General features: G+C 47.4%; 1 protein-coding gene and 1 long non-coding RNA gene across 3 annotated transcripts; one reads left to right on the forward strand and one right to left on the reverse strand.

Moving 5' to 3' along the window:
* Positions 1–507: 507 nt before the first annotated feature.
* UBE2V1 (ubiquitin conjugating enzyme E2 V1) lies at positions 508–24,358 on the forward strand. 2 transcript variants are annotated; one of them, XM_045295550.1, is made up of 3 exons: positions 508–656; positions 19,963–20,088; positions 21,119–24,358. In XM_045295550.1, the coding sequence occupies exons 1-3, from the start codon at positions 612–614 to the stop codon at positions 21,263–21,265; spliced, it is 318 nt and encodes a 105-aa protein (XP_045151485.1). In that variant the 5' UTR covers positions 508–611; the 3' UTR covers positions 21,266–24,358. The 2 variants fall into 2 exon arrangements, with proteins under 2 accessions (XP_045151485.1, XP_045151486.1); XM_045295551.1 differs by lacking the exon at positions 508–656 and adding an exon at positions 710–844.
* On the reverse strand, positions 20,411–26,324 carry LOC123522318. Its single transcript, XR_006680584.1, has 3 exons — positions 26,242–26,324; positions 20,778–20,927; positions 20,411–20,606 (listed from the first exon to the last, which is right to left on the reverse strand). It is a non-coding gene; the product is annotated as an uncharacterized LOC123522318 (long non-coding RNA).
* Between the last annotated feature and the right edge of the window lie 797 nt (positions 26,325–27,121).

Consider the following 27,121-nt stretch of genomic DNA (forward strand, 5'->3'; position numbering starts at 1 on the left):
CATGATGGAAAGCAAAATAAAACCGTCCCAGGCAGTTCGTCGTCCTGTGGTAGCTTGAGTCAGTCCAGTAAGTGAATGCGCCCTTAGTAGCCAAACAAAGGCCAGAGCCTCTGCTCTCCCAGTGTCCTTTTGTCATCAGCACTTGACGTTGGTGGTTTTCATCTCAAGTGGAGTCAAGTTAATCACCATCTAGAGATGTAAGCCCTTGATGACGTTTGTCGAACTTCTGGGGGCGAAGGATGGATGGGGTGTCTTTGGTTTAATAGTCACTTCTCTTTTAATGGTACCGGATGCCCCTTTCCCTGGTTGGGAGGGTCGACCCAGATTGTTAATCCATATTGTTCTGTAAGCAGCATGTCAATAGTGTGACAGGCTTCAGTGACTTTTGGTTTTGTTTTTTTGCATGTTCGCATCTTTTTCCCTAGGGGTAATAATTAGCAGTTAGCCCTAGACTTGCAAGTTCCCCTGGAGTTGCTAGTATCTTGAATTTCTTTCCATTTATTTTAGGAGTAAAAGTCCCTCGCAATTTCCGACTGTTGGAAGAACTCGAAGAAGGCCAGAAAGGAGTAGGAGATGGCACAGTTAGCTGGGGTCTAGAAGATGACGAAGACATGACACTTACAAGATGGACAGGGATGATAATTGGGCCTCCAAGAGTAAGCGTCGAGCTACGGCTATACATGTCAATGTCTTAAAATTCACTGTGCCTCCTTTAAAACAAATATTAGCCTTATCACGGAAAAGCTCACCAATGGTATATTTTCTGAAATGTGGCTATTCTTTTTTGACCAGTTTCAGTTTATATATTTGAACCTCCTCTGATGCTGTTTAATCCCTCTAAATGGTAAGCAAAAACCTATTTAGACTCCTAGTGTGCATTTACATGACAATGTAGACAGTGAAGGTTGAGTTAATTGCATTCTCAGATGTAGTTTTAGAATAATCTCATGGGCTTATCAAATCACCAGGCTCCAGGTATAGCCAGATTCCTGAAGAGAGTCTCCAAAGACTTTACGATTGTGGGTTTTATTTTTTTAAATTGCAGTCTTGTATTGTATTTCCTAAAGAAACTGCAGGATGGTTGTGCAGGGCTCGCTCTCCTTTTGTTCTGAAAGCCTAAGGTACCTGCAAATTCTTAAGAACTTGCTGTTAGGTGCAGTCAGTTCAGAGTGACTGTGCATGGCAGCACAAAACACTGCCCAGGCCTGCGCTGTCCTCAAATCCTTGCTATTTGAGCCCATTGTTACAGCCACTGTTTTAGTTGTAGTCTGTCTCCTTGAGGGTCCTCCTCCTTTTTGCTGACCCCTCTACCAAGCATGGTAACTTCTTCCAGGGGCTGGTCTCTCCTGGTATCATGTCCTGAGTGTGAGATGAAGTCTCACCATCCTTACTGTGTGGGTACTCTGTCTGAACTTCTTGCACCACGGATTTGTTCATTTTTCAGGCACCCATGGTACTTTCCATAGTGCTCTCCAGCGCTGTCATTCAAAGGCCTGCCTAGCTCAGTCTTCCGTCTTCATAGTTCAGCTTTCACATACAGACAAGGTCATTGGAAATACCATGACACGGGTCAGGCACATCCCAGTGACCACCAGATTCCAGCAGTGTGATAACGAGTTTTTTAGTGAGTAATGTTTTGCAAATAAAAACACATTTTAAATAGCTTCTAAATGGGTCCTTCACAAGAAATTAATACATATTTTTATAATATGCTCAATTAATGCAAGTCGATCACTGATGGGAACATGAAATCTTTCATTCCTGCAATATAAAATTCACTTACTGCTGATGAGTCCACCCCTCATAGTGACCCCATAGTCATGCGATAATACAAATCTAATACTGAAGTCAATTATAAGAATATCTGTTTCTTACTCTAAAGATATCCATTCATTTATTATTGCGTGATAGATGAGGAGACCCGTGAAGCTTCCCATTCGCAGAGATACATTTTTAGTTCCTCAAAACACTTGATAGCTACAGCTAAGATTTAATTAGGTGACATTTTAATAAAACAGAAATGAGCCCTAGAACTTCAGCAAAGACTTAATGCCTGCCCAGGCAGCTGTAGTCTGTTAGTCCCAGAGGTCTTTGTGAAGAAGATTAAGACTGTGGAGGTGGGAAAGGTGACCTTTCTTGTAGAGCTTCGTGATTTGTGAGCACTCTGGTCACCAAAATGCTGATTGCCCTTTGTTTGAGGGCCCCCAGCAGTAATCCCTGCTCGCAGAAGCAGCAGTCAGGAGATCAAACGATGCATTGGGTAAATCTGCACAAGACGTCACTAAAGTGATGAAAAGCAAGGGTGTTATTTTGAGAATTGAAGTGCATCTGACCCAAGCCAGATATCTTCATTCGCCTCATCTGCATGTGAAAGTTGGACATTGAATAAGGAAGACTGAGGAAGAGTCGATGCACTTGAGTTGTGTTGGCGAAGAATCCTGAAGTACCGTGGACTGCCAAAAGACAAATATATCTGGAAGAAGTACAGCTAAATGCTCCTTAGAGGCAACGATGGCAAAACTTTGCCTCACATAATTTTAACATGGTATCGGGAGAGACCAGTCCCTGGAGGACGTCATCCTTGATAAAGTATAGAGGCCGCCAAAAAGAGGACGGCTCTTGACAAGTTGGATTGACATGGTGACTGTAACAGTGGGCACAAACATAACAATTGTGAGGATGTGCGGTACGTTGGGTCACTGTGAGTCTGAACCCACCTGATGGCACTGCCCAGCAGTAGTAGTCGCTCACCAGTGAATTCTCCCGAGAACGCGTCATTAGCTACTACTGCTACGTTGTTGCAGTCTACTTTACAGCAGGGACACAGCCTTAGAGATGAGAGTTACTTGCCCAACATCATTCAGCTAGTAATTCCTAAATCAGATCTGTCTAACCGGAGAGCCTGTTCTCTTAACCACAATGCTACCCTGCCTCCCTCTTGCTCACCTCCAAGGTTTCATTTGTTACCATTGTAGAAATATCCAGTGTTATTAGTAAATAGGAGTTAAATACTAGAGTCCCAGCATGTGACACTTGTTTCAGACCAGCAGTAGGAGAGTCAGCCTTGATGTCGCAGCACCTTTTCTCTATTTGTCCCAAATGCTGACAGCCTGCATTCATTCTACTCACACGTCCAAGGCTCTGCGCTGACACTTTGGGGCACAGGAAGACCATAGAACGTGGCCCCAGAAAACAGGGAGACGCTCATGTTCACCTTAGACTCTCGCTGAATACTGAGAGAGTCTGACTGGCTTTGTCATTGAATGTTGCCTCTTCCGTCATTTTTGTGACCCTGTTTTGTGCACCTCACCAAAGCCATGGTATTGTCAGTCACTTGAGAGAGAGCATGTGACAGCTGTAGGACCTGAGGAAAGGGGAGACCTTTGACCTGTGGTGCTGGGGAAGAGTACGGAGTACGCCTTGGACTGCCAGAAGAATAAGCAAATCTGAACGAAGAGGCGCCGCTGGAGTGCCCGGCAGACGTGAGAGTGGTGAGGCTTTGTCTCACATCCTTTGGACCTAGCAGTCCCTGGAAGTGGTCATCAAGCTTGTACTGTTACAAGGCCAGCACTAAAGAGAAAGACGGGTTGACGTAGTGCCCACAACCGAACAGTTGCAAGGATGATGCGGGACTACTGAGCATCATTGCCTTCTGTTTGACATACGGTTGCCAAGAGTTGGAACTGACTTAATGGCATTTAACAGTAGTTTTTGTTTGGAGGGTGGGGTTATTCATCTACTTGTACTTATGTTTTTCTATGAAAACCATGATGTTTTATATTGGTTGAGGAGAACCCAATTTTAAAATCTTGTTTTTTCATGGAGATACATTTCTATGCTGCCTCTGAGAGCCCATTATGTATCTATAGATTGCTTCATTCAGTTGATTTCCTAGCTCTCTTGAGAAAGATTTGGATTTTGTGAGGATGAGAACTTGCCTTCCTGCCTCCTTATTCCCCAGAGCACCTGGAAATGATTCCGAACAGGGTTGATGTTGAGTACATCAGTTAGGTAATTACTCTCTTCACATTTTCTGGTTTTAACAAGTTAAGCATGAACTAGTGAGTTCTAGTTCATCTAAATAATTAACTTGGCCTACCCTGAATTTCAATTCATGTCTTCTAAACTTTTTGTGAGGCACTGTATTATATGACGTGCTTTTCCGTGTTGTTGTTGTTGTTAAATGCCGTCAAGTCAGTTCCAGCTCATAGGGGACCCATGTACAAGAGAACAAAAAGTCCTGCACCATCCATGAGACAAAGTCTCACCACCGTTTTTTCTAAGGAGCATTCTGGCTGTACTTCTTCCAAGACAGATTTATTGTTCTTCTAGCAGTCCCTGGTACTTTGAATATTCTTCAACAATGCCATAATTCAAAGGCTCTTTGGTCTTTATTCATTGTCAAGTTTTCAAATGCATATGAGGCTATTGAAAACACCATAGCTTGCTTGGGCCAGGCAGCCTTAGTCTTCCAGGCGAGAGTTGGGTTTTTAACACTTTCTTGAGGTCTTGTGTAACATCAGCCTGTGAGATTCATGGATTGTAAATTCTAAAATCCAAGATCAGAGAAGGGCATTGTGTTAGACCTTACATTCTGAGCACCTGGTTTGCAGGACTTGGTAGATGACTAGGAAAGCCCAAAATCTATTTGCAGAGTCCCATAGGGATTAAGCCTCCATGAATTCCCATGGATCCTTGACCAGAGATGAGAATATCCTTCCTCAGATTGTATCAGAAAGTGAATTATTAACATTTTATAGTTTGTTTTCCCCTTTGACCCATTTTATTTATTTTTGTTTGGTTCACTTTTTTTTTTTTAATCATTTTATTCGGGGCTCTTACAGGTCTTTTTTTTTTCTTTTTTTTCTTACAGCCCTTATAACAATCCATATGTCGATTGTATCGAGCACATTTATACATATGTTGCCATCATTATCTTCTAGGCATTTGCTTTCTATTGAGCCCTTGGTGTCAGCTCCTTTTTTGTCCCCTCCCTCCCCACCCCCATGACCCATTTTTAATTTCTTCTAGTTTTTATTATTTTCTGCTTGCTTTTGGATTGAGGTTTTTCAGTGGTCTCTTTGGTTATTGTTGTTGCAGTTTTTGTTTGTTTTTGTTTTTCCTGGTATGATTTTCTTTATATGAAATCCAGGAGAGGTAAACATATAAATAAAGTAACTACATTAATATTTAAGACACGTTATGGAGTTGGAAGGAAAGGGGGAGCCAATACCAATGAGTACAAAATGAAGAAACTGTTCTACAATTGATTGACAACTTTTAAATTTCTTCATATAATTGAATTGTGTATGCCAATTAAACTTTGAAAAAAGAATAACTTTATCACTAGGTTATTTTGTGTCATAGAACATTGTTCAAGTCATAATTTCTTACTCTAATATATGAGGGGGTTTCAAAAGTTCAGGGGGAAATGGGATTTTAAAATAATGGAATTTTTCTGTGAACTTTTTGAAAGCCTCTTGTATGTTAAGCATTTTGGGATGTATCTGCGTGTCTCTAAAAGATGGGGTTTTTAAAATATTGTAATTTTCTGTGTGAAATAAAACATAAGAAAAGACAAGTCTTGAGCAGCAGTTTTGCCAGTGTAATATGTCATGTGCTATCTTGATTGCTGCTTCCAGTTGATTGTAGATCCAAGTAAAATGAAATCCTTGACAACTTCAATCTTTTCTTCATGTATCATGACACTGCTTTTTGTTGCAGTTGTGAGGACTTCTGATGTCTTCATGTTGAGGTGTAATCCATTCTGAAGGCTGTAGTCGTTGATCTTCATCCGGAAATGTTTTAAATCTTCAATACAAAAGAAACCTTCAGTGAGCAAGGTTGTTTCATCTGCATATCACAGGTTGCTGATGCGTCTTAATCACATTAAAAGTTGTCCAATCACCACCACAATCAATTTAGAATTCTGTCATATCCTGATGCTTCTTGCATTGTTCAGTATCTCGTCTATAGAGTCCTTTAATACTACAACTCAAGACTTGAATTTTTTTCTATTTTCAGCTTGAGAGGTGCTGAACTTGTTCTTCCCTTTCAGCTTTTTAACTCCAAGTCTGCTCATTTCATTTCATTTCATTTCACTTTTTCTCGAACTGCCCTTTGAAATCTTCTGTTTAAGTCTTTGACATCATTTCATCAGTTCGCTTTAGCTACTCAACATTCAAGAGCAAGCTTCAGAGTCTCTTCTGACATCCATTTTGGTCTTTTCTTTTTTTCTTGTCTTTTTAATGACCTTGTTATGTGTAATACCCTTGATGTCATCCTTTGATCTGTCTGGTGTTCGTGGGATATACTCAAGGTTGTATTTTCATTCTTGTGACTTGTTTTAATATTCTTCAGCTCCAACTTAAACTTGCATATGGACATTTGATTGTCCCACAGTCAACCTCTGGCCTTGTTCTGCTTGATAATGCTGAATTTCCCCATTGGTCCTGCCCACAGATAAAGTCACTTTGATGACTGTGTATTCTATCTGGTGAGGCCTACGTGTATAGTTGCTCTTTATGTTGTTGAAAAGGGTATTTGTTATGAGTAAGTTGATTGTCAAATCCTATCATGCCATCTTTACATTGCTTGTATCCCCAAGGCTATATTTTCTAACCACCACTCCTTTATCATTCCAAACACCAGTAATTATCCATTCATCTTGACTACACATATGATCAACTTCAGGCTGCAGAAATGGGTAAAAATGTTCAGTTTCTTCACCTTTGGCATTAGTGGTTGGATACATAAATTTAAATAATAGTCTTATAACTGGTCTTCTATGTAGATGCTGTCTTACCACTGACAACATTGTACTTCAGTTCATTTGACAATGAACATGAGACCATTTATCTTCAGTTTGTCATTCCTATTATAGTCAATCATATGATTGTCCAATTTAAAATGATCAATTCCGGTCCCTTTCAGCTAATTACTGCCGGGGATATTGACCTTTATTGTGTTCCATTTCACTTTTGACAGCTTTCTGCTTTCCTAAGTTCCTACTCTGTACCTTCGCAGTCTGATTATGAGTGGCTGCGTGTGCTGTTTCTCCTCGTGTGAGTGCACTGCATGCGCACATGGAGTTTGCACAGCTCCCCGCCATCTGTCTCCTTGAGGAGTGCCTTCCACCCCGGGGGTTCGTCGTCAACACTGTGTCCGACATGTTTCACTAGCCAGATTTTGATAAGTTAATCGCCAGGTCTTAATCGGAAAGCATTGCTGGAACCTGTTTCTTGCTGGTTTTGACATACTAGTGGCATAGCTGCCAGCCTCACGACACCATGCAGGTCACTGCAGTGCGACAGACTGCTGACAGACAAGTGGTGCTTTCCACGTATTTTTTAAAATGATAACTAATGAGATAACCTTCATAAGCTATTTAAGCCAGTCACCCTTTTAAAGTAGACAGTTACTTCAGTGGTTTTCAGTGCATTCAAAACTGTGTAATCATTGTTAAATTCAGAATCTTTCAGTCACCCTCCAGAAGAAACTCTGGCACCCATTAGCTATTGCTACCATTTCCCACTCCCTCTTTTCTTGATATTCACTAATCTGCTATCTACCTCTGCGAATTCTCTTTTTGATGATCACTGATCTGTTTTCCATCTCTACAAATTTGCTGCTTCTGGTCATTGCATGTAAGTGGAGCAGTAGAATAGGTGCTTTGGTGGCCGGCCCTTCTACTTGTCCATGTGCCAGTGCTTCATTCTTCTTTGTGGCTGAGCGGCAAGTCGGTTGTGTGCATGCACCACAGTTTGCCCATTCAGCAGGTGGTGAGCATTTTCCGGTAGGTTTTTACACTTTGGGCTCTCCTGGATAGTACAGCTATGAACATTCACATTCAGGTTTGTGGGGACAAATGTCTTCAGTTCTCTTAGGTATTTCCCTGGAAGTAAAATCGCTGGGTCCTCTAACTCGGTGCCCCATATTTTGAGAATATGCCAGGCTATTTTCCAAATTGTCTACCCCATTTTATACGCGGAGGTACCCAAAGAAACCCAGATTTGCACTGGGCGGAGCCAAGCGTTTGTCGAACACATTTTTCCCTGCCAGGTGATCATAGAACAACTCTTTGAGTTAGTGCACCTAGTGGTGTCGCCTGGGAAGGTTCTCTCTAGTCACAGTGAATTTTTTTCGTAAAAGCAGTTTCTCTCAAACCTAATTTTTTGTGATTACCAATTTAAGAGAACAGCATGCAGCTATGAAAATTTGTTTCCTGCTTGAGAAAAATGCTACAGAAACTGTTGTGTTGAACACAAGTTACAGCAGGGGTCCTCAAACTACGGCCTGTGGGCCACATGCAGCTCAATGAGGACATTTATCCAGCCCCCGGGTGTTTTTGCCTCATTTGTTTTTTTACTTCAAAATAAGATATGTGCAGAGTGCATAGATAAGAATTTGTTCGTAGTTTTTTTGTTTTTTTATCTATAGTCCGGCCCTCCAACGAGTCTGAGGGACAGTGAACTGGCCCCCTGTTTAAAAAGTTTGAGGACCCCTGGCTTACAGGGACAGCACTATGGGAAAAAGTCAAGTGTGTAAGTGGTTTTCTCATTTCAAAAAAGGTGAAATGCTGATTGATGACAAACCTCATTCTGGATGGCCATCAACTTGCCTAACAGACAAAAACGGTACATTCGGAGTTCTTTCCACCAGGTCAGACTGTTAGTCAAACTTTCTATTTAGAGGTTCTGAAAAGATTGCACAAGAGTGTGCAACAAAAGAAGGCCTGATGTGGCAGGTGGGGGACTGGTTTTGCCACTGCAACAATGCACCTGCTCATGCATCCATCTCAGCATGCCAGTTTTTGGCAAAAAATCAGCATGCCTCTTGCCTCACGCACCTGACTCACCTGACATCACTGCTTGCGACTTCTTTTTGTCATGAGAGGACAGCCATTTCACGGCGTAGAACAAGTGAAGAATAAAACAAAAGGAGGTGCTGTCAGCCATCCAAACAGATAAGCTTGAAAAATGTTTCCAAGAATGGAATCACAGTTTTGACAAATGTATTAAGTGTAATGGAGAATACTTTGAAGGTGATATGGTTGTTTTGTAAAAACATTTAAATACATAGTTTGTTGGGGGGGATTCCATTTGGTGGGGGGCTAAGGAGTACCACCTCGTATTCCCACCAGCAATGGTGTGAATATCTCCACATTCTTCCCAACACTTCTTATTATCTGACTTCTTGCCCTTGTAGTTTTGATCGGCCTGGCCTTTCAAGGTTAAAAATAGTCATTAAAAGGAACTCTGCTCCTGGGTGCTTTCTGGGTCTGGTGATTGTTTTGCTTAACCTACAGGGTATCTGCTGTGGACACATCTAGAACATTAACATAATTTTTTTTGTTTTAGTCATTTTATTGGGGGTTGGTACCATTTTTTAAAATCGTTTTATTAGGGGCTCATACAACTCTTATCACAATCCATACATACATCAATTGTGTAAAGCGCATTTGTACATTCATTGCCCTCATCATTCTCAAAACATTTCCTCTCCACTAAGCCCCCCGGCATTGGGTCCTCATTTTTCCCCTCCCTCCCCGCTCCCCCCTCCCTCATGAGCCCTTGATAGTTTATAAATTGTTATTTTGTCATATCTTGCCCTGTCCAACGTCTCCCTTCACCCACTTTTTGGTTGTCCATTCCCCCAGGGAGGAGGTCACATATAGTTCCTTGTAATCGGTTCCCTCTTTCCTACCCACTCTCCCTCCACCCTCCCAGTATCACCACTCACACCACTGGTCCTGTAGGGTTCATCCGCCCTGGATTCCCTGGATTTCCAGTTCCTGTCTGTCGTACCATTCTTATCACAGTCCATCCATCCATCCATTGTGTCCAGCACATTTGTATATCTGCTGCCATCATCATTCTCAAAACACCCTCTTGCTACTTGAACCCTTGATATTAGCTCCTCATTTTTCCCCTACCTCTCCCCGCTGCCCTCCCTCTTGAGCCCTTGATAATTTATAAATTATTATTATTTTGTCATGTCTCACACTGTCTAATGTCTCCCTTTCTGTTATATGTAGATCATTGTGATTTGTTCCGCCTTTCTCCCCCACCTTCTCCTTACCCTGCTGGTACGCTATTCTCATTATTGGTCCTGAGGGGTTCATCTGTCCTGGATTCCCAGTGTTTCCAGCTCTTATCTTTACCAGTGTACATCCTCTGGTCTAGCCAGATTTGTAAGGTAGTGGTTCTAAAGGTCCTGGGATCATGATAGTGGGGGAAGGAAGCATTAAAGAACTAGAGGAAAGTTGTCAGTGCTATACTGCACCCTGACTGACTCTTCTCCTCCCTGAGACCCTTCTGTAAGGGGATGTCCAGTTGCCTGCAGATGGGCTTTGTGTCTCCACTCCGCCCTCCCCCTCATTCACAGCGATATGATTTTTTGTTTTTTGATGCCTGATACCTGATCCTATCAACACCTCTTGATCATACAGGTTGGTATGCTTCTTCCATGTGGGCCTTGTTGCTTGTCAGCTAGATGGCTGCTTGTTTGTCTTCAAGCCTTAAGACCCCAGATGCTCTCTCTTTTGCTGGCTGGGCACCATCAGCTTTCTTCACCACATTTGCTTATGCACGCACTTTGTCTTTAGCAATTGTGTTGGGAAGGTGAGCATCAGGGAATGCCAGTTTAATAGAACAAAGTGTTCTTGCATTGAGGGAGTACTTGATTAGAGGCCCAATGTCCATTTGCTGCCTTAATACTAAACCTATAAATATATACACATAGATCTATTTCCCAATCATCATATATAAATAAATTTACATAATGTATATGCCTGGATTTAGACCTCTATAAATACCCTTTGCCTCCTTGTTATTTCCTCTTACTTTCTCTTGTCCCACTATCATGTTCAGCCTTCATTTAGGGTTCAGTAATTCCTCTCAGTTACACTGTCCTTGATCACGCCCTACCAGGCCTCCTACACCCTCCTTGCCATCAATTTTGGATCACCTGTTGTTCCCTTGACCCTGGGTTTGTTAACATCCACTTCCTTTCCCGTCTCCCCCTCTCGCATGTCCCCCTGGAATGGTCTGTCCCGTTTTCTCCTACAGATTGTTTATCCTGCCTCTCTTGATAGACCTGCAGAGACAATAGTATGCACAAAAAACAAGACAGAGCAAAACAAAGCAACAAAAGAAAACAACTACAAGAAAAACCACGACAAAAAAAAAAGAAAAGCCTGTAAATAGTTCAATCTGTTTGTTGACCTTTAGGAGTTTTTTCTAGTCGCGTCTGATGGGGTACCACGTCCTGGCCCCAAAGTCTATTTTTGGTATTCCCTGGAGACTTCGTTGCTCTGCTTCCTTTGCTGTTCTGTTGCACACCCTTAGTGTTTCCCCTCAGTGTGGTGGGGTCACATCGGGTGCAATTCCCACACTGTGTCTCCAGATGTCCCCCGTGGCACTATGGGTCAGTGATGGACATCATGTCTCGTAGTGGGGCTGGCCCTATAGGCCTTTCTGTGCATTGGCTGTTCTGAGCAGGAGTAGTGACCTCAGGTCTTGGTGGGCCAGGATGTGTTCCACTCTCTTCTTCCCCCTTCATTTGCTCCTGTGTGCTCTAATCAGATATATCCCTCTCCCTGAGCTGTAACTTCAAGTGTCTAAACAGGTCACTTGAGTAGTCTCTGTGAGAGTAACGGTGACAGTGGTTGCCTTCATCAGAAGGGACCTGAGGTGTAAAAGAGGCTTTTTAAGAAAAAAGTCGTGTCTCCTTTTTTTTTCACTCTACTGAGTACGTTGTAATTGTGTGTGTGTGCGCGCGCGCGCGCTTGTTTTAACCGAGTATGTATGCTAGGGGGTTGTATTGATTCATTCAGAAAAGGAAGTCCTTCCTATCCTGCCATCCCATGTAGAATGCCGGCGCACATGGATGTGTCCACAGCGTTGTTGTGACTCAGAGTGACCCCACATAGAACAGAACAAAGCACTGCCTGTCCCCGCACCGTCCTCACACGTCGTTCCATTTGAGTGCGTGGTTGCAGCCACTGCGCCCGCACACCTTCTCAAGGACCTTCCTCTTTTTCCATGTTCTTCTACTGTACCAAGCATGATGTCCTTTGACAGGTATTGGTCTGTCCTAACTGTGTTGAAAGTACATGAGACAAAGTCACGCACGCCATCCTCACGCCTAAGGAGCGTTCTGACTGTACTTCTCCCAAGACACATGTTTATTCTTTTGGCCGACCATGGTACTTCGAATATTCTTCACCAGCACCATAACTCAGATGCATTGACTCTCCTTTGGTCTTCCTTAGTCAGTTGTCCAACCTTCACATGCATAAGGCCATTGAAAAGCCGTGGTCGGTCAGGTGCATCTTCGTCCTCAAAGTGACATCCTGGCTATGCAAGACTAAAGAGGGCTTATGCAGCAGATCTGCCCAGTGTAATGCACTCTCTGGTTCCTTGTGGGTCCCAGCAAGATGAAATCCTTGACAAATTTCCAGCTTTTCTTCATCTCTTGATGAAGAATATTGGTGTTAAATATTGTGAGGTCCAGTTGTGAGGATTTTGAGCTTGTTTACATTGAAGTGTGATCTGTACTGAAGACCACAGTCCTTGATTCCATCAGCAAGTTCAAGTTCTTTTCGCTTTAAGCAGACAAGGTTGTGTCATCTGCATACAGCAGGTTGTTACCAAGCCTTCCTTCAGTCCTGGTGCCGCCGCCTTCTTCATGTAGTCCGCCTTCTCAGGTGTGCTTGGCTGCTATTGAATGAGTATAGTGAACGGGTGTAAGCCTGACTTAGCCATACAGAATTCGCTTGTTCTCTTTGAGTGAATACCTCTTGGTCCATATACAGGCTCCTCCTGAGCATAAAGAAGTATTCTGGAATTCCCATTCTTCTCAGTGTTATCCATAATTGACTGTGATCCACATAGTCAGGTGCCTTTCCATAGTGAATAAAGCACAAGGTGTTCTCTGTTCTCAGCCAGTATTTACCTGATGTCAGCAGTGATAGCTCTTGTCCCATGTCGTCTTGAATTTCTGGTAGCTCCCTGTCAGTGTGCTGCTGCAACCATTAGTGAACATCTTTAGCAAATTGTACTTGCTTGTGAAATTAATTACACTGTTTGATACTTCCCACATTGTGCTGGGCCACCTTTTTTTCTTGATGGGTCCATTGGCCAGGTCTTCAAAGTTTATTGGCATAGAGGCGTGGGTGCTCCCGTGCTGCGTGAGCTTGTTGAAACAGCTCAGTGAGTGTGCCATCGATTCCTGGAGCCCTCTTGTGTTTTACTGTTGCTTTCAGTGCTGCTTGGGCTTCTTCATTGTCTTACGTGTCATGGCCAATTTCTTTTCCATAGTTCATGGGCTCCCTTTTTACTCATTTGGTGAAATCTTTTTTTTTAATTGGGAGCTCTTATAACAATCCATACATCAGTCAGATCAAGCACATTTGTACATATGTTGCCATCAACATTTCCAAACATTTTCTTTCTACTTGAGCCTTTGGTATCAGCTCCTCTTTTTTTCCCCCTCCCTCCCCCACCTTCCCACGCTCATGAGCCCTTGATAATTTAGAAATTATTTTTATTTTCATATTTTACACCATCTGCTGCCTCCCTTCAGCCATGTTTCTGTTGTTCATCCCCCTGGGGGTGGGGGTGGGGGGTGTTGTGCATTGATCATTGCAATCGGTTCCCACTTCCCCTTCTTCCTCACCTTCCCCTTCCCCTCCTGGTATCACTACTTCCATTATTGGTCCCGAGGGGTTTATCTGTCCTGGATTCCCTGTGTTGCTAGCTCTTATCTGTATAAGTGCACATGCTCTGGTCTAGCAGGATTTTTAAGGCAGAGTGGGGGTCATGGTAGTGGGAGGGGGGAGCAATAAAGAACTAGGGGAAAATTGTATGTTTCATTGGTGCTATACTGCACCCTGATTGGCTCATCTCTTCCTTGTGACCCTTCTGTAAGGGGATGTCCAATTGTCTACAGATGGGTTTGGGTCTCCACTCCGTGCTCCCCCTCATTCACATGGACACAATTTTGGGGTCTGGGTCTTTGATGCCTGATCCTGAGCCCATCAACAGTGTGTGATATTCTTGGTGTCATCCCACAGCTCAACAGGTCTTCTGTCGTTAGTGTTAAATATGTTACATCTGTTCTTGAGATGTTCTCAAAATTCAGATGGGATATATTCCAGGTTGTATTTTGGCTCTTGTGCATGTGTTTCCATTTTCTTCAGCTTACATGGGAGCCATCCGTGGTCTGTTCTGGCATAGTAACCCCTTTGATTGTCTGATTCAAACGCGCTGTTCCTTTTCAGCTCACTCATGCCTAGGCTATCAGTCTTTTTCCACTCTATTTTTGATGACTTCCAGTGTTTTTAGATTCATACTTTGTATTTCCACGTTCCGACTTATAACGGATGTTTGCAGCCCCTCTTCATTTCGGGTCCTGCCTCATCAGCAAATGAAGGCCCTGACAGCTGTACCCCATCCCTGTGATGGTGACTGACTCTACCCTGAGGGGCTGCTCTTCCTCCTTCGTACGTTGAGTGCCTTCCAGTGTGAGGGGCTCATCTTCTGGAGCCAGATCTGACAGTGTTCATAGCTATTCGTCAGGACCCCTCTGGAGGGGACAGCCATTTCTTCTTTGTAGTCTGTCCTCAGTCAGGAAACTCTGCTGAAAGCTCGTCACTGTGAGTGCCCCTGCGGGTGTTTAAAATGCCGGTAGCATAGCTTCCAGCATCACCGCAACATGCATGCCGCCACAGTGTGATAGCCTGGCAGAGAGTGGCCAACGGGAAGCCGGCTGCCGAGCAGGGTTTCTTAATTAGCTGCACCGTCATCATAATGAACCATTCTCTGTTGGGGGAGCTGTGGGTGGTTAGCAGCAGCCCTGACCTCTGTCCACTAGGTGCCAGTATCAGCGCACCAGCAGCCTAATTGTAACGATGACAAATGGCTTCAGACATTGAGAGGGATGAAGAGATTAACCCAGTTGAGACAGATTGTTATGTCTCTGGAAATCCCCAAAATAGATGTTTTATATGTAAGTTAAAGCCTGGGTGAGTGTTTGTACACATTGTTGCCAGAAATAAGAAGAACAATAATGTTCTTTTTTGCTTAAAAAGAACAAAACTGAATTTCAGAAGTGTATGAAATAGCAGGAGAGTGATCCCAGCCCCTGTTCATTCTACTCCCTAGAGAATGAAAACGTGACCTGTGGTTATGTTTCCCTTGGTTTGTGCTGTGGGTGTACACATACAAGCATACCGTATGTACTTGTATGAGCCAACCCGAGTATCAGCTGAGGACCTAATTTTACCCCCAAAACTATTAAAAGTGTACTGAAAAACTCGGTTTATACATGAGTGTATATGGTACATCCTGATGCTTTGTTAATTAAAAAAAGAAGACCATGTGCTGTATGATGTTATGTTGGGTTTTGGGGGTGTTTTTTTTGCAATGTGTCATTTGCTGGTGCTACCATTGTTTGATGTTCACTCAGATGCTTGTATGTAACGTTTCCAACCCCCAAAGACACAGGTCAGATTTATAAAGATAATGGTGATAAAAGGATGGATCATAAAAACGTAATACAGAAGGCATTCAACTTGCATCAGAACCAGCCAGCTTATACAGTCAGTCAGGACAGCCCTGTCGTAAGTGGGGAATACTTGTGTGTTTACATCAAGTGTCAGAACAGCACACTTAGCCCCTTTAACAGTTTCTGTCAGCCAGAGGGCTCAGACTAGGTGTCCAACAGTGAATTTGATCTAGGAAGGTGACTAAACCAGGGAGGGCACCATGAAGAAGCACAAATAGAACACTGCTGAAACCAGTCACCACCCTGGTGTGGGAGAGCCTGGCACTTGGCAGAGAGGAAGCCACCTCTGCCTTTGAGCTGAGAGGTGCTGGAGCTTGAGATCAGGGGCTCGTGGGGGGTGCCATTGGTGTGAGGGGGAGGAGCAGGTGCCCCCTTCTTCCGATGTATTTCACAGTAGCTGTGTGTGTGGAACTTGACAGTTCAGTTTGTAGGTTATAGAATTTGAGAAAGGCATGAGTAATGTTGCCGAGAGATGGCACTGCTCTGCCTGTCTCGTCTGCTCAAAGGGTGGTTGCATCTTGTCCGGCAGCAGCGGTTGCGGGTAGGGGTGAGTGCGAGTGGAGCGCCGCGTGGGCAGGGAAGTGGGCTGTGCTGGAGGCGGCACTCCAGAGCCACCTTGCCGCCGTACCCTGTCTCCGATGCTCGGGTTGGAACTTGGCAGACAACACTTTCCCTTGGTCTTAAGTATATATTTAAAGTCAGGAAAAGCTCATTAGTCTCTGGGCCCTGGACTGTACTGCCTACCGGATGGAGCAGCCTGTGTGTAGGGCTCCTAAATAAGCCCAGGACGGGAAGAAGGCAATGGGATAGATTGTTTGTGTTCAAAAGCAACTTACTGGCTTTTGTGTACATGTGCGCGTGCGTGCGTGCGTAGCCAGCCTCAGCTTTTGAAAGTCTACAAAATGTCTTGTTACATGGCTGTGTCACACATTTTTACCCAACCCCCTTGCAGGAAAGACACAATTAATTAGGCTGCCAATCAAAAAGTTGGCAGTTCAAAACCACCAGCTGCTTTTTTGGAGAAAGATGTGGCAATCTGGTTCTGTAAGGATTCGCAGCCCTGGAAACCCCGTATGACAGTTCTGCTCTGCCGTACGTACCAGGTTGCTGTGAGTTAGAATCGATGTGATGGCAGTGGGTATCACAAAGGAGCCTTGGTGGTGGAGTGATTACGTGTTGGGCTGCTAACTGCAGGGTCAGCAGTTTAAAACCACCAACTGCTCCTCGAGGAAAGACAAGGCAGGCTTTCTGCTTCGGTGAAGAGTTAGTCTCAGATCCCTCAGGGGCATTCTGCCACGACCTGTGGGGTTGCTAGAATTGGAATCAGCCCGAGTTTGGTTTGGGGGCTGTGGGGGTCAGGTTTACTTCACTTCAGATGTGTGGGTATCACAGACAGTGCTTCCGTTTCTGTATGCAAGTGAGTCTGTCTGCAGGACCGTCCAAGTCATGGACGTGCTGGGCTGAGCTTGCTTGTTCCGAGTTCGCTAGCTGCTGCCAGGTTACCCCACAAAGTGTACACCACGAACAAAGCAGGAAATGCTTGTTTCGTGGTCTAATGCTGACTCTTAGTGGTTTCCTCCAGAGATAGAACGTTCCAGCAGTCCTCCTGCAGGCACTTTCCTTTCTTTACTGAAACCTTTCGAGCAGGTCCCTGCAGCACTCAAAGTCAAAACCAAAGCGCAGCCCTGTTTTCTACAAGAGGATGGCTTGTTAGGGGCTTTCAAATGACCTTCCAGGGTTGTCTGCTCGCTGCCCCCATTTCTTCACCCTGCATCAGTGACACTGCTGTGTGAACATCTCACTCGCTCACTGCCATTGAGGCGATGCTGACCGAGCGACCCTGTGGGACAGGGTAGAACTACTGCACTTGTGAGATCCTGAGACGGAAACTCTTTTTTTTTCTCTTCATTATTAATAATCATTTTGTTGGGGGGGCCTCTTACAGGTCGTATAACAATCCTACATATGTTGCCATCAACATTTCCAAAACATCTTCTTTCTCCTTGAGCCCTTAGTATCAGTTCCTTCCCCCACCCCCCGGCCCTCTCCCACCTTCCCACCCTTGGGAATCCTTGATCAATTGTTATTTTTTTTATTTCGTGTCTTACACTGTCCATTGTCTCCTGTCACCCACATTTCTGTTATTCATCCCCCTTGGGGTGAGGGGTTCTATATCAGCCTTATGATGGGGTCCCCCTTTTGCCACCTTATCCCCTTACCCTCTTGATATTGCTACTCCCTACTCCCACTACTGTTCCTGAGGGTTTATCTGTCCTGAATTCCATGTGTCAAGAGTTCTTATCTGTACCAGTGTGTGCACTCTGGTCTAGCTGGATTTATAAGGTAGAACTGGGGCATGGTAGTAGGGGTGGTGGTGGAGGAAGCATTCAGGAATTAGAGGAATGATGTGTGATTCATCGGTGCTGTACTGCACCCTGGTTGAATCGTCCCCTCCTTGTCACCGTTCTGTTGGGGGATGGCCTTTTGTCTACAGCTGGGCTTCGGGAGACTAGGACTCTAGAGGATGGGACGCCTGTTCTCCCACTTGAACATGAGTGGTCAGAAATTCCTGATCATTGTTTTTTTCTTTTTTAGAAATTGGTCAGAATGTAATATCTCTTCAATTCCAGACTTCATAACATTGATAGTATATGTGATAAACTGCTACCTTGGTCATTTTGACACCCATGCTAATAGAGGTCTCCTCCACAAAGATGAGCCACCGAGCACCCCAGCAGATGAAGAAATGGCATGCTGGAGCCTTCCAAACGGGATGTCAGACTGGGTGGTTGGAGCCATGAACTCAAGCCAATATCCTGAAAAAGAGAAATGAAGCCTGATTTTTTAATAGAAGAAATTCTGTGGCAGAATCATAGAGCATGGGTGCCAGTCACACCCAGACCTACATTTGGGGGCCTTTCCTTCAGCAAACATATACTCAGCTTGGTGTGGAGAGACTGGGCTCGGTACTGAAGATTCCCCCAAACAAAATCAAACCCACTGCCATTGAGCCCCTTCTGACCCCTAGAGGCCCTCCGGATAGGTCCCCCGAGAGTCTAGATCTTGATGGGAGCCCAGCCTCAACTTTTTGCAGAGTGGCAGGTGGTTTTGAATCACTCACCTTGTGGGTAGCAACCCCAAACTTAGGTCACTGTGCCCCCGGGTAAACCTGTGTACATTGTGGCCCTGTCAGTTCCCTACTAGTGCTGTTTCCTGAGTGCCCCCCTGCCCCAACACTTACTACAACTGCTGTTCATTTGTAGAATTGTGAAGAGCAGCATTCACTCCATTATTGCTGGGCCCTGTTTTGTGTTTCCTGCGGGAGGACTGATGCGTGCCCATTGGACTTCTCTGGGGTGGAGAGTGGGGGGCGGCAGCTGGTGTCTTGGTGGGTGTGCAGAGCATTGAGGAGTGCAGGCAGGCTGAGTGTGAAAGAATAGGAAGCGGCCAGCTCATAGCTTGGCGGGCAGATCTGGGAACCTGTCAGGCCACCAGGAACCCCTTGGAGGGGGTAAGCTTGAACAGGAGCTGAGCGGAACGGGTTCAGATGCAGTGACCATGGTGGCTGGCGTGGACAGGGTTGGAAGTTGGGGCGTCGAAGGGAATGGATTGGGTGTGGGCTTTCCTGCCAAGGCCAAAGCAGTGGGACCTTGGGGTGGTTGGAAGTGGGTGGGGAGGGATGACAATGGAATCATGGCTGCCCTCCGAGTTTCTGTTGAACCAAGTGGGTGGGTGGTGGGACCACTAACCCGGAGGGAGGACCGGGGGAACAGGGTTAGGTGCGTGGAAATCTAGAGTTGCATGTGGTCTCATTTTAGTTTGAGGTCCCCTTTAATTAGCGAAGATTTCTCTGGGTATTACAAATGCAATCTGAATCTCGTTTGTCTATTCCAGCTTTTTACTGGGACCTCCACTGCTCCAGTGGTTCTCAACCTTCCCAACCCCCAACCATAAAATTATTTTCGTTGCTAATTCATAACTGCAGTTCTGCTACTGTTATGAATCAGGCAACCCTTGTGAAAGGGTCATTCAACCCCCAAAGGAGTTGCAACCCACAGGTTGAGCACCGCTGGCTTAGACAGGGTTTTCTTTCACTTTCTCTGCAGTCTATTCCCCCAGAGACCTCTAGATGTCGCTGTTGACACAGAAGCACAAGGTTGAGCTTAACTTTTCTGTCCCCTTGATTGCCCTAAGACCCAGAAGTCACATAAACTAGTGGAGAGAGGATTTAGTCCCTGCTAATTTAGCAATAGCAGGTAGAGCTTGTGTAATGGAGGCAGCCAGGCCAGTTCTGCAGTCAGGAATCAATGGGATTTCAGAAGTGTGAGCTTTATGAATTTGTAATTTGGAACTTAGCCTTTGCCTGACTTTTGTACTCTTTTTTTTTTCCAGACAATTTATGAAAACCGGATATACAGCCTTAAAATAGAATGTGGACCTAAATACCCAGAAGCACCCCCCTTTGTAAGATTTGTAACAAAAATTAATATGAATGGAGTTAATAGTTCTAATGGAGTGGTAAGTTGGTTTTCCCCTGGCCCCACCTGTTCCTCGGGGCTTAGTCTTGACTTTGTACCACTCACTTCGAGTCCCTGCTGCAGCCCAGACGTTGGCAGGTTTGAGCTGTGGACCTTTTGCGTCACACCAGGCTGGCCCTGGGCTAGCCACTCGGAGATAGGGCCTGATTCACCTCAGGACACCCCGTGGAAAAGGCGTGGGAAAACTGAGGCTTAGAGGAGGGAGCGATCTCGCCCAGGATTGCACAGCTAACTAGTGCCGGTTACCTTTACCTCTTCGACCTTATTTAAGGACCACTGGTACATAATCTTTTGTCCTTTAATGTCCTTCCTTTTTATACTTCTTTTCCCGACCATAAATGGAAAACCAGTATCACTGGTCATAAGAAGGCAGCGATAAATGTTACAAAAACAAACGAGACTTTCTTATTCCCTGGGTTGCTTGCCAGAGGCTTGAAGCTGAGGTCTCCCATCATTCTTGCTCTATGGGGAGACCAACAAGCGCCAGGGTGGGAGCACCTAAGGCAGAGGAGAGAAGTGGAGAGTCGTGAGCCTGTGCAGGGTGCTGGGCACCGCTGCTCTCACTGGTCCTGCCTCGAGTCAGGAGCCTGGGACGCTCTGCCCCCACCTGGGTGCAGCTCCCAGTCCCAGCAGACTGCGTAGGGCCCAGGAGTTGAGCTTTTGTCTTACCGTGTGTCAGGACTGTGTCCTCATAGGGAGGGTTTGTGAGGCAGAGTGAACAAGGGTGCCTGGCAAGTGGCGTTGTGCGGGGTTTCTGCCCTCGGAGAGCATGTGGGAGATTTGTACGTTCCGCATGTGTACCGAGTGTCTTCAAAATTCCTTTTAAAAATAGAATTGAAAGAGCTTAGAGTTTCTCCATGACCATCCTAAGGTTCCCTGGCATTTGACTGAAGTGTGTACGGAACTTTCTGGGTGCATATACACATACCCCACCCATACTACCACCCACCCCCTGGAGGGCTGTCCTCTGGTCTGAGAGCCTCCTAGTCACTTGTTTGTGTTTTTCATAGGTGGACCCAAGAGCCATATCAGTGCTAGCAAAATGGCAGAATTCCTACAGCATCAAAGTTGTCCTGCAAGAGCTCCGGCGCCTAATGATGTCTAAAGAAAATATGAAACTCCCTCAGCCGCCCGAAGGACAGTGTTACAGCAATTAATCACCAAGAAAACCACAGGCCCTCCCCTCCCCCATTCGATTTAAGCAGTCTTCATTTTCCACGGTAGTACATTTTTTAGATAACGTCTTGTAGACCTCAAAGTACTGGACAGGAAGCTCCCATTCAAGGGCAAGTTATCTTAAGACACTGTACATGATACTAATGTTTTGTCCATTTGAAATATATAAGTTGTGCTCTAACAAATCCTCCGATCAAGTGTAACCACTGTCCATGTAGGTGAACTCCTTCCCGGGATCAAGAACGTCTATTTAAATTGATCCCCATCCTACCTGGTGGGGCACATCTAACTCAACTGTGAAAAGACACATCACACAATCACCTTGCTGCTGATTACATGGCCTGGGGTCTCTGCCTTCTCCCCTTTCCCTCCCCCTAGCGACATCCTCCTCCCTGCATCAGCCAGCCCTGCAGCTGGGGGCTTCTCAGATTAGATGTGAAGGGTTCAGGTTGCAGCCGATGGGACTACTGCTGGGTGTGCAGGGGGCCTACGTCTTTAATAATGCCCCCCATTCCAAGCCATCCTCCCCCACTCTCCTCCACTACCACCCTCGGCGGGAGCTTAGATTATAAACCCCCCACCCTCCTCTCTGAAATTGGCCTTTGGTGAGGAATTCAGGGCTTTCCCCATATCTTCCCTCCCCCCACCCCCCACACACCTGAGGCGTTTCCTTCCTCTTCCCAGAGTTCCTCCCTGCACCGATCACCTCCCCACCCCCTCCTTGGCACCTCCTTGCTTTGGCCAGAAGTCATCAGGTAAGGTTGCATAGAGTCGGGCGTTCCCTCCCCACCAGCCTGGGACGTGACTACAGGCTCCTCCTCGCCTGCCACCTTCTGTGTGCTGTGCTCGGCAACCGTGCGTTGTTTGCTCAGGTTGTGTTGTGGCAAGAACACTCCCCAGGGTTGCTCAGACCTGCCCGCCTGCCCACAAGGTCCTTGGTAGTTACCCTCAGAGAAAGGCCACACGGAGACCCTTGTGAGCACACCGGAGCCCTCCGAATGTTTTCTTGTCATTGCTTTGCTTTTAAAAATGGAAGACGTTTTAAACAGGGCTTTCACTTGGTCCTTGCTAGCCTGGGGGCTCTAACTTGGAGTCTGACAACTGGAACAAAGAGAACCTCAGATTCGGGGCGTGCTTTGGTTCCGTGCAGCAGCTGCTCCCAGCCCGTAGCAGGGACGGAAAGAACTCGGTGTGCATGGCAGGTCCCTGACATTGTCGGCCCTGACGACCTGCTGTCTTCCCCCACTGTTCGGGACGGGTGGTGAGGGCGGGCGGGCGGGCGCACACCAAGGTCTCTGGGGCACCAGGTGCTCTGCAGGGCCTGCTGTGGTTTTCCCTCGTTTACTTTCGTGTTGGGGAAAAAAAACCTTTTGAGTCAGGAACTATCAAGTCTGAAAAGCAATTAATGTTTCCATTCATCATTTTCTGAGGAAAATCTTTGTTCTAAGGATTTAAAATCCCCTGAGTAAAGTTTTAACAAGTATTCATTCCATAAGCAGCCCTTTTTTTGTCAGACCATTGCCTGGTTTTAATATAATTTTTAAAAAGGTGTATGCTAACATTTAAGAGGCTCTGCCCGTCTTCCTCTTGGCATATTACTTTAGGAGAATTTTGTGCCCCGGATGTTTTGTTTCGTCCTAATACAGGGCCTAGCAAACTGTTCTCCAACATCTGCCTCAGTTGGCCAGGACCTGGCCCTTGTGGCCCCAGAGGCAAAGTTGAACGGGTGATGTAAGAGAAGATAAACCTCCACCGTGTTTAAATGAAATTCAAAACAGAATAATTGGGTGTGATTTTTAGTGAGATCATGTTAGAGGCCTATAAGGATAATGGATTTGTTTTTAATGATCATTTGCTGAATTGAGTTCAAAGTTACTGCCCTGTGTGTGACCAGCCCACCTGCAGACGTTCTTCTGTAAAACTTGTTCTTTTATTTGCCGGGCTGGACAACACCAGACGTGGGGCTGGAATTGGCTCCCGGACCATCTCTCATTTGCCCAAGCTCTGTCCTAAAAGATACTGAGGAGGAGACAAAGCCCTTCCCTTGGTTTAAGTAGCCTGAGGGACTCTCGCTAGTCAGTCTCCACTGACAGCTGGGCGTGGTAGCCTGCTAGGAGAGGAGCCTGCGTAGGTTTTCCCAGGCATCCTGGTGCCTGGACGAAGGATTGAGAGTGTGTGTACCATGTGCCCACTGAGGAGCGGATGCTAATTCCCTGCTGCCGGCAGGCAGGACTGGGGTATTGTGGCAGGAGTGGGGCTGGCCCTTCTGACTGCTGTGGCTCTGGCTCGGGTTGCTCATGCTCAGGCCATGCTCCCTGAGTGCTCCCCAAGAATGCCCAGCGACCCTCTAGGCAGAGCGCTGTCCCCATGCCCTGAGAGGGGCTGGGCCAGGGACCTTCATGGATGGGCTTTCTTCACCCAAAGCCCCTCTCCCAACAGAGGAGAGAGGCACAGGAGGTTCTAACGTGGTTTCAGAATACTGGCCAATTCAAGATGGAGCTGAAAGGTGGGCAGCCCCCCTTCTGTACTGAGAGACCTCCAGGCAGGTGCTTCCCTTCTTAGAGGCTTAGAACCCAGCCTGGGGCTTGGGGATCTCTACTCTACACCTGAGAGCGCACACCCCTCACCCCTCACCCCCTCCCCCAGCCGTGTGAATCTGATCTGTGCTTGTAGTTCCACAGCTGTGGGATTCTCAGCTCTGGCTTCCCCAGTGGTCCAGTTCTACTCAAGGGGGACCACGTCTGACTGAGGTTCCCTGAGAGCACTGCTTTGTCTTAGAGAGCACCTGTCTCCACCCAGCCGGCCTCTCCTGTTCTAGCCCACTGTGTAGAACTGGGAGGGGCTGGTGCCGGAAGGTCTCTGTTGGGACCTGACACAGGTGCAGGGGGCGGTGGGTGCAAAAAGCCCCTTCTGGTTGATGGGCAGCCCAGTCATGAGACAGCCCCCTGATCCTGAGGTGGAGGCAGGTCCCCGAGCCATGTCCCTTTGGGGTGGGGGTGCTGTGGGCTACACTGCTGCCTTTGATTGTGATGTACAGAGATGTGGATGGAATTAAATAAATGGAACAGACCCTGCTGAGTGTCCTCGCACCTCTGTCCGCCAGGCGCCTACCTGGCCCCCTCCCCGTGGCCCACGCTGCTGGAGCAGGAGGGCACCCGTTGACCCCACTCAGCGACAGTAGGATGGAGCCAACTCCCAGAGAGCTTCCGAGGCCGTGGTCTTTACGGAGGCAGACGCCACAGCCTTCTCCCGCAGAGCAGCTGGTGGCCACAACCCGACCTGCTTGGCAGCTGAACCTTTGCCACTGCTGCCTGGGCGCCTTGGGTATGGTTCAGCAAGCCTGTGGGGTGGGCAGCTGCTGACACCCTTCACTGAGCAATTTGAGAAATGCGATGGTGTGTTCAAAGGGCCTGCCCCAAACCTGTAGTGGTTAATGAGGTCACCTGCTGTTGTGTTTAGTCCACGCAGGAGGTGGCCTGTAATGAGAGAAGCTGTCAGTGCGGGCTGGCCCTAGCTGCTGCTGGTTCTGCCTTAGCCAGGACATAGGGTGGGCACAGTGGGGAGATGGATGCCTCTTGGTGCGGCCCCAGGCACCCAAGGCAGCTGGGATACAGGCCTTTGTGTGAAGTCCGCCCACCTTAACTGTCAGTGAGCACACCTGTCCTCTTGTACAACACAGTGCCCTGGCCCACCCCAGCCTGCAGGTCACATGTTGACCCACTGTGTGCGGAGGACAAGTGACCTCAGGCCTGTCCCATCTCGGTGGCTTCCAACCACCAGCCTTTGCTGTTTGCCCCACTCGGAACCTGCAGGTGGTGGTTGAGGCGGACTCAGGCCTCCAGGAGGCCTGTGGTGCTGGGAATTCTACCTCCTGCAGGCCCTCAACAGGGGCGGTTGGCCAAGCTTCTAGGCAGAGGACCTCCCCTCCCCTCCCCGCCCAAATGGAATCTGTAACCTCCGTGGGTTTGCCAAGCAGACCCCACCAATGTGAAGGAAAGAGTCTGGTGGGACAGTGGTTAGATGTTCCCTGAGAACTGAAAGATGAGTGGTTTGAACCCACCACCATCCCCTCGGGAGAAAGACAAGGCCGTGTACTGTGATGATGCCAGCCTCGGACACCTGTGGGACAGTCCACTCAGTTCCATAGGGTCTCGGCTTGTTGGCAACCAGGTCACTGTATTTCTTACTGTAAGAGACTCCCCAGCTCCAGAAGTGCTAAGAGGTAGAGGTGGCCATTCCTGAACCCGGGAAAAGTGGGGCCTAAGCCAGCTGCTGTGTGTGTGTGTACGGTGCAGTCAGTCCACCATCCCACTCTGACACAGTAAATTTGTATGGAAGCAGACAGCCTCCTTGGTCACCTTCAGAGTAGCTAGGAGGTTTGAACTGCTGATACTGAGGTCAGCACTGCCAGATGGGAGCTGGAGGCTCACTTCCATTTTCCACACTGACAGTATGAGTGGGTAAGGGTGCCGATAGTGGGGAGGAGTCCTGGCAGAAGGGGTGCCTGTTAGCATGCTGGGGGTGGTGGGGTGGCCGGCCGGCTGGGGGTTCCCCAGCATGGTGTGTGCCAGTACACCTGGTAATGCCTTGGCCCCTAACCTAGCCCCTCTCAGCCTTAAGTGGGAATGTGGCACCCCACCACCGGTCCCCCTCCCCTCCCTAGCAGCACCCAGGGCTCTGTCCTCGTGCTGGTTGGTGTTTTTACTTACTTTTTGTTCTTCCGAAGAGCATGCCCCGCAAAATCAGATAACTCTCCCCTAGAGTTTCTCAAAGGAGCTCAGCGCTCCAGGCGGATGTACCACCGCCAGCTGGAGGCGGTCAGCGAGGGGGCCGCCCGGCCACGTCTGTATCTGGGGAAAGCTCTTGGGGGGCCACCCAACCCCTACACGCGCACGCACTTTATATTTCTCAGGCCTTCCAGCCCCGTCCCTCAACTTCGGTTTCTGGGGTGCTTTACCTCCGTTCTTGCTTCCCGGCGCCAAGAGAATTCACACAGCAGAAGCTCTTTCGTAAGTCCAAATGACTTGGAAGGAAGCGGTCCCACCGTCTCAAAAGTACAAGCGCTCTCTGCAAGCGTGCAAGGCATAGCCCTGGGACCGCGCCAGAGCGCGCGCCTGAGGCTGGAAGAGACTCTGCCACGCAGGGAACCCCGCGAGGGCGAAGCCCAAGCGAGCGGCTGTCCCTCCGGGCGGGCCTGCCTTTCCGCGCCCCCACGGCCGAGGGGCGTGGTCGAGGGCACCTGTGAACGCTGAGCGTCGCTTTTCAGCCGGAACGCCGTCTTGCAGAGGGGCGCCCGCTACGTGTTGCCCTGGCCGCATACATGCGAATCCACAGGAAAGGTGGCACTGTGGACATCGAGGGCATGCCGCACAAATGCTACCGCGGCGAAACCGGACGCGTCTGCAACGTTGCCAACATGCGAGTTAAGGGCAAGATCCTCGCGCAGAGAATCACGTGCGCGTGGAGCCCTCGCGCTGGGCGGGCACGCCCAGGAGGCGGCGGCCAAGGAGAAGGGCACCTGGGTCCAGCCTGCCTGCCCTCCAAGAGAGGACCACTTTGTGCGGACCATTGGGAAGGAGCCCGAGCGGCTGGAGCCCACCCACGGCCTAGTCTGAAATAAGCTGTCCCGGGCCAAAAAAGGAAAGTTGGTCCTCACCTGCGCCTAGGCCGTAGTTGCGCGTGCTCAGATTCCGTGCCGGAGCTCGGGCGCACCTGTGTGACGTCATGTCGCTGGTGCCTAGTACTGTGTGGGGCCAGCCTGACTTTCCTGCAACCCCGGTAGCTATGTGGCCTGGCCAGCTGATTTTCACTAGGCCGGCACTTGCGGGCGACAACCC

Source organism: Echinops telfairi, unplaced genomic scaffold (genome assembly GCF_000313985.2).
Source record: "Echinops telfairi isolate 266 unplaced genomic scaffold, ASM31398v2 ScPeMD7_5592;HRSCAF=6446, whole genome shotgun sequence".
NCBI classification, from domain to species: Eukaryota; Metazoa; Chordata; class Mammalia; order Afrosoricida; family Tenrecidae; genus Echinops; species Echinops telfairi.

What these genes read in the sequence shown, in the direction of transcription:
- UBE2V1 (XM_045295550.1), top strand. Translation starts at nt 612, where the DNA reads ATGACACTTACAAGATGGACAGGGATGATAATTGGGCCTCCAAGA. An exon ending in TGATAATTGGGCCTCCAAGA is followed by an intron (nt 657 to 19,962) that starts GTAAGCGTCGAG and finishes TTTTTTTTCCAG; the next exon opens with ACAATTTATGAAAACCGGAT. An exon ending in TTAATAGTTCTAATGGAGTG is followed by an intron (nt 20,089 to 21,118) that starts GTAAGTTGGTTT and finishes TGTTTTTCATAG; the next exon opens with GTGGACCCAAGAGCCATATC.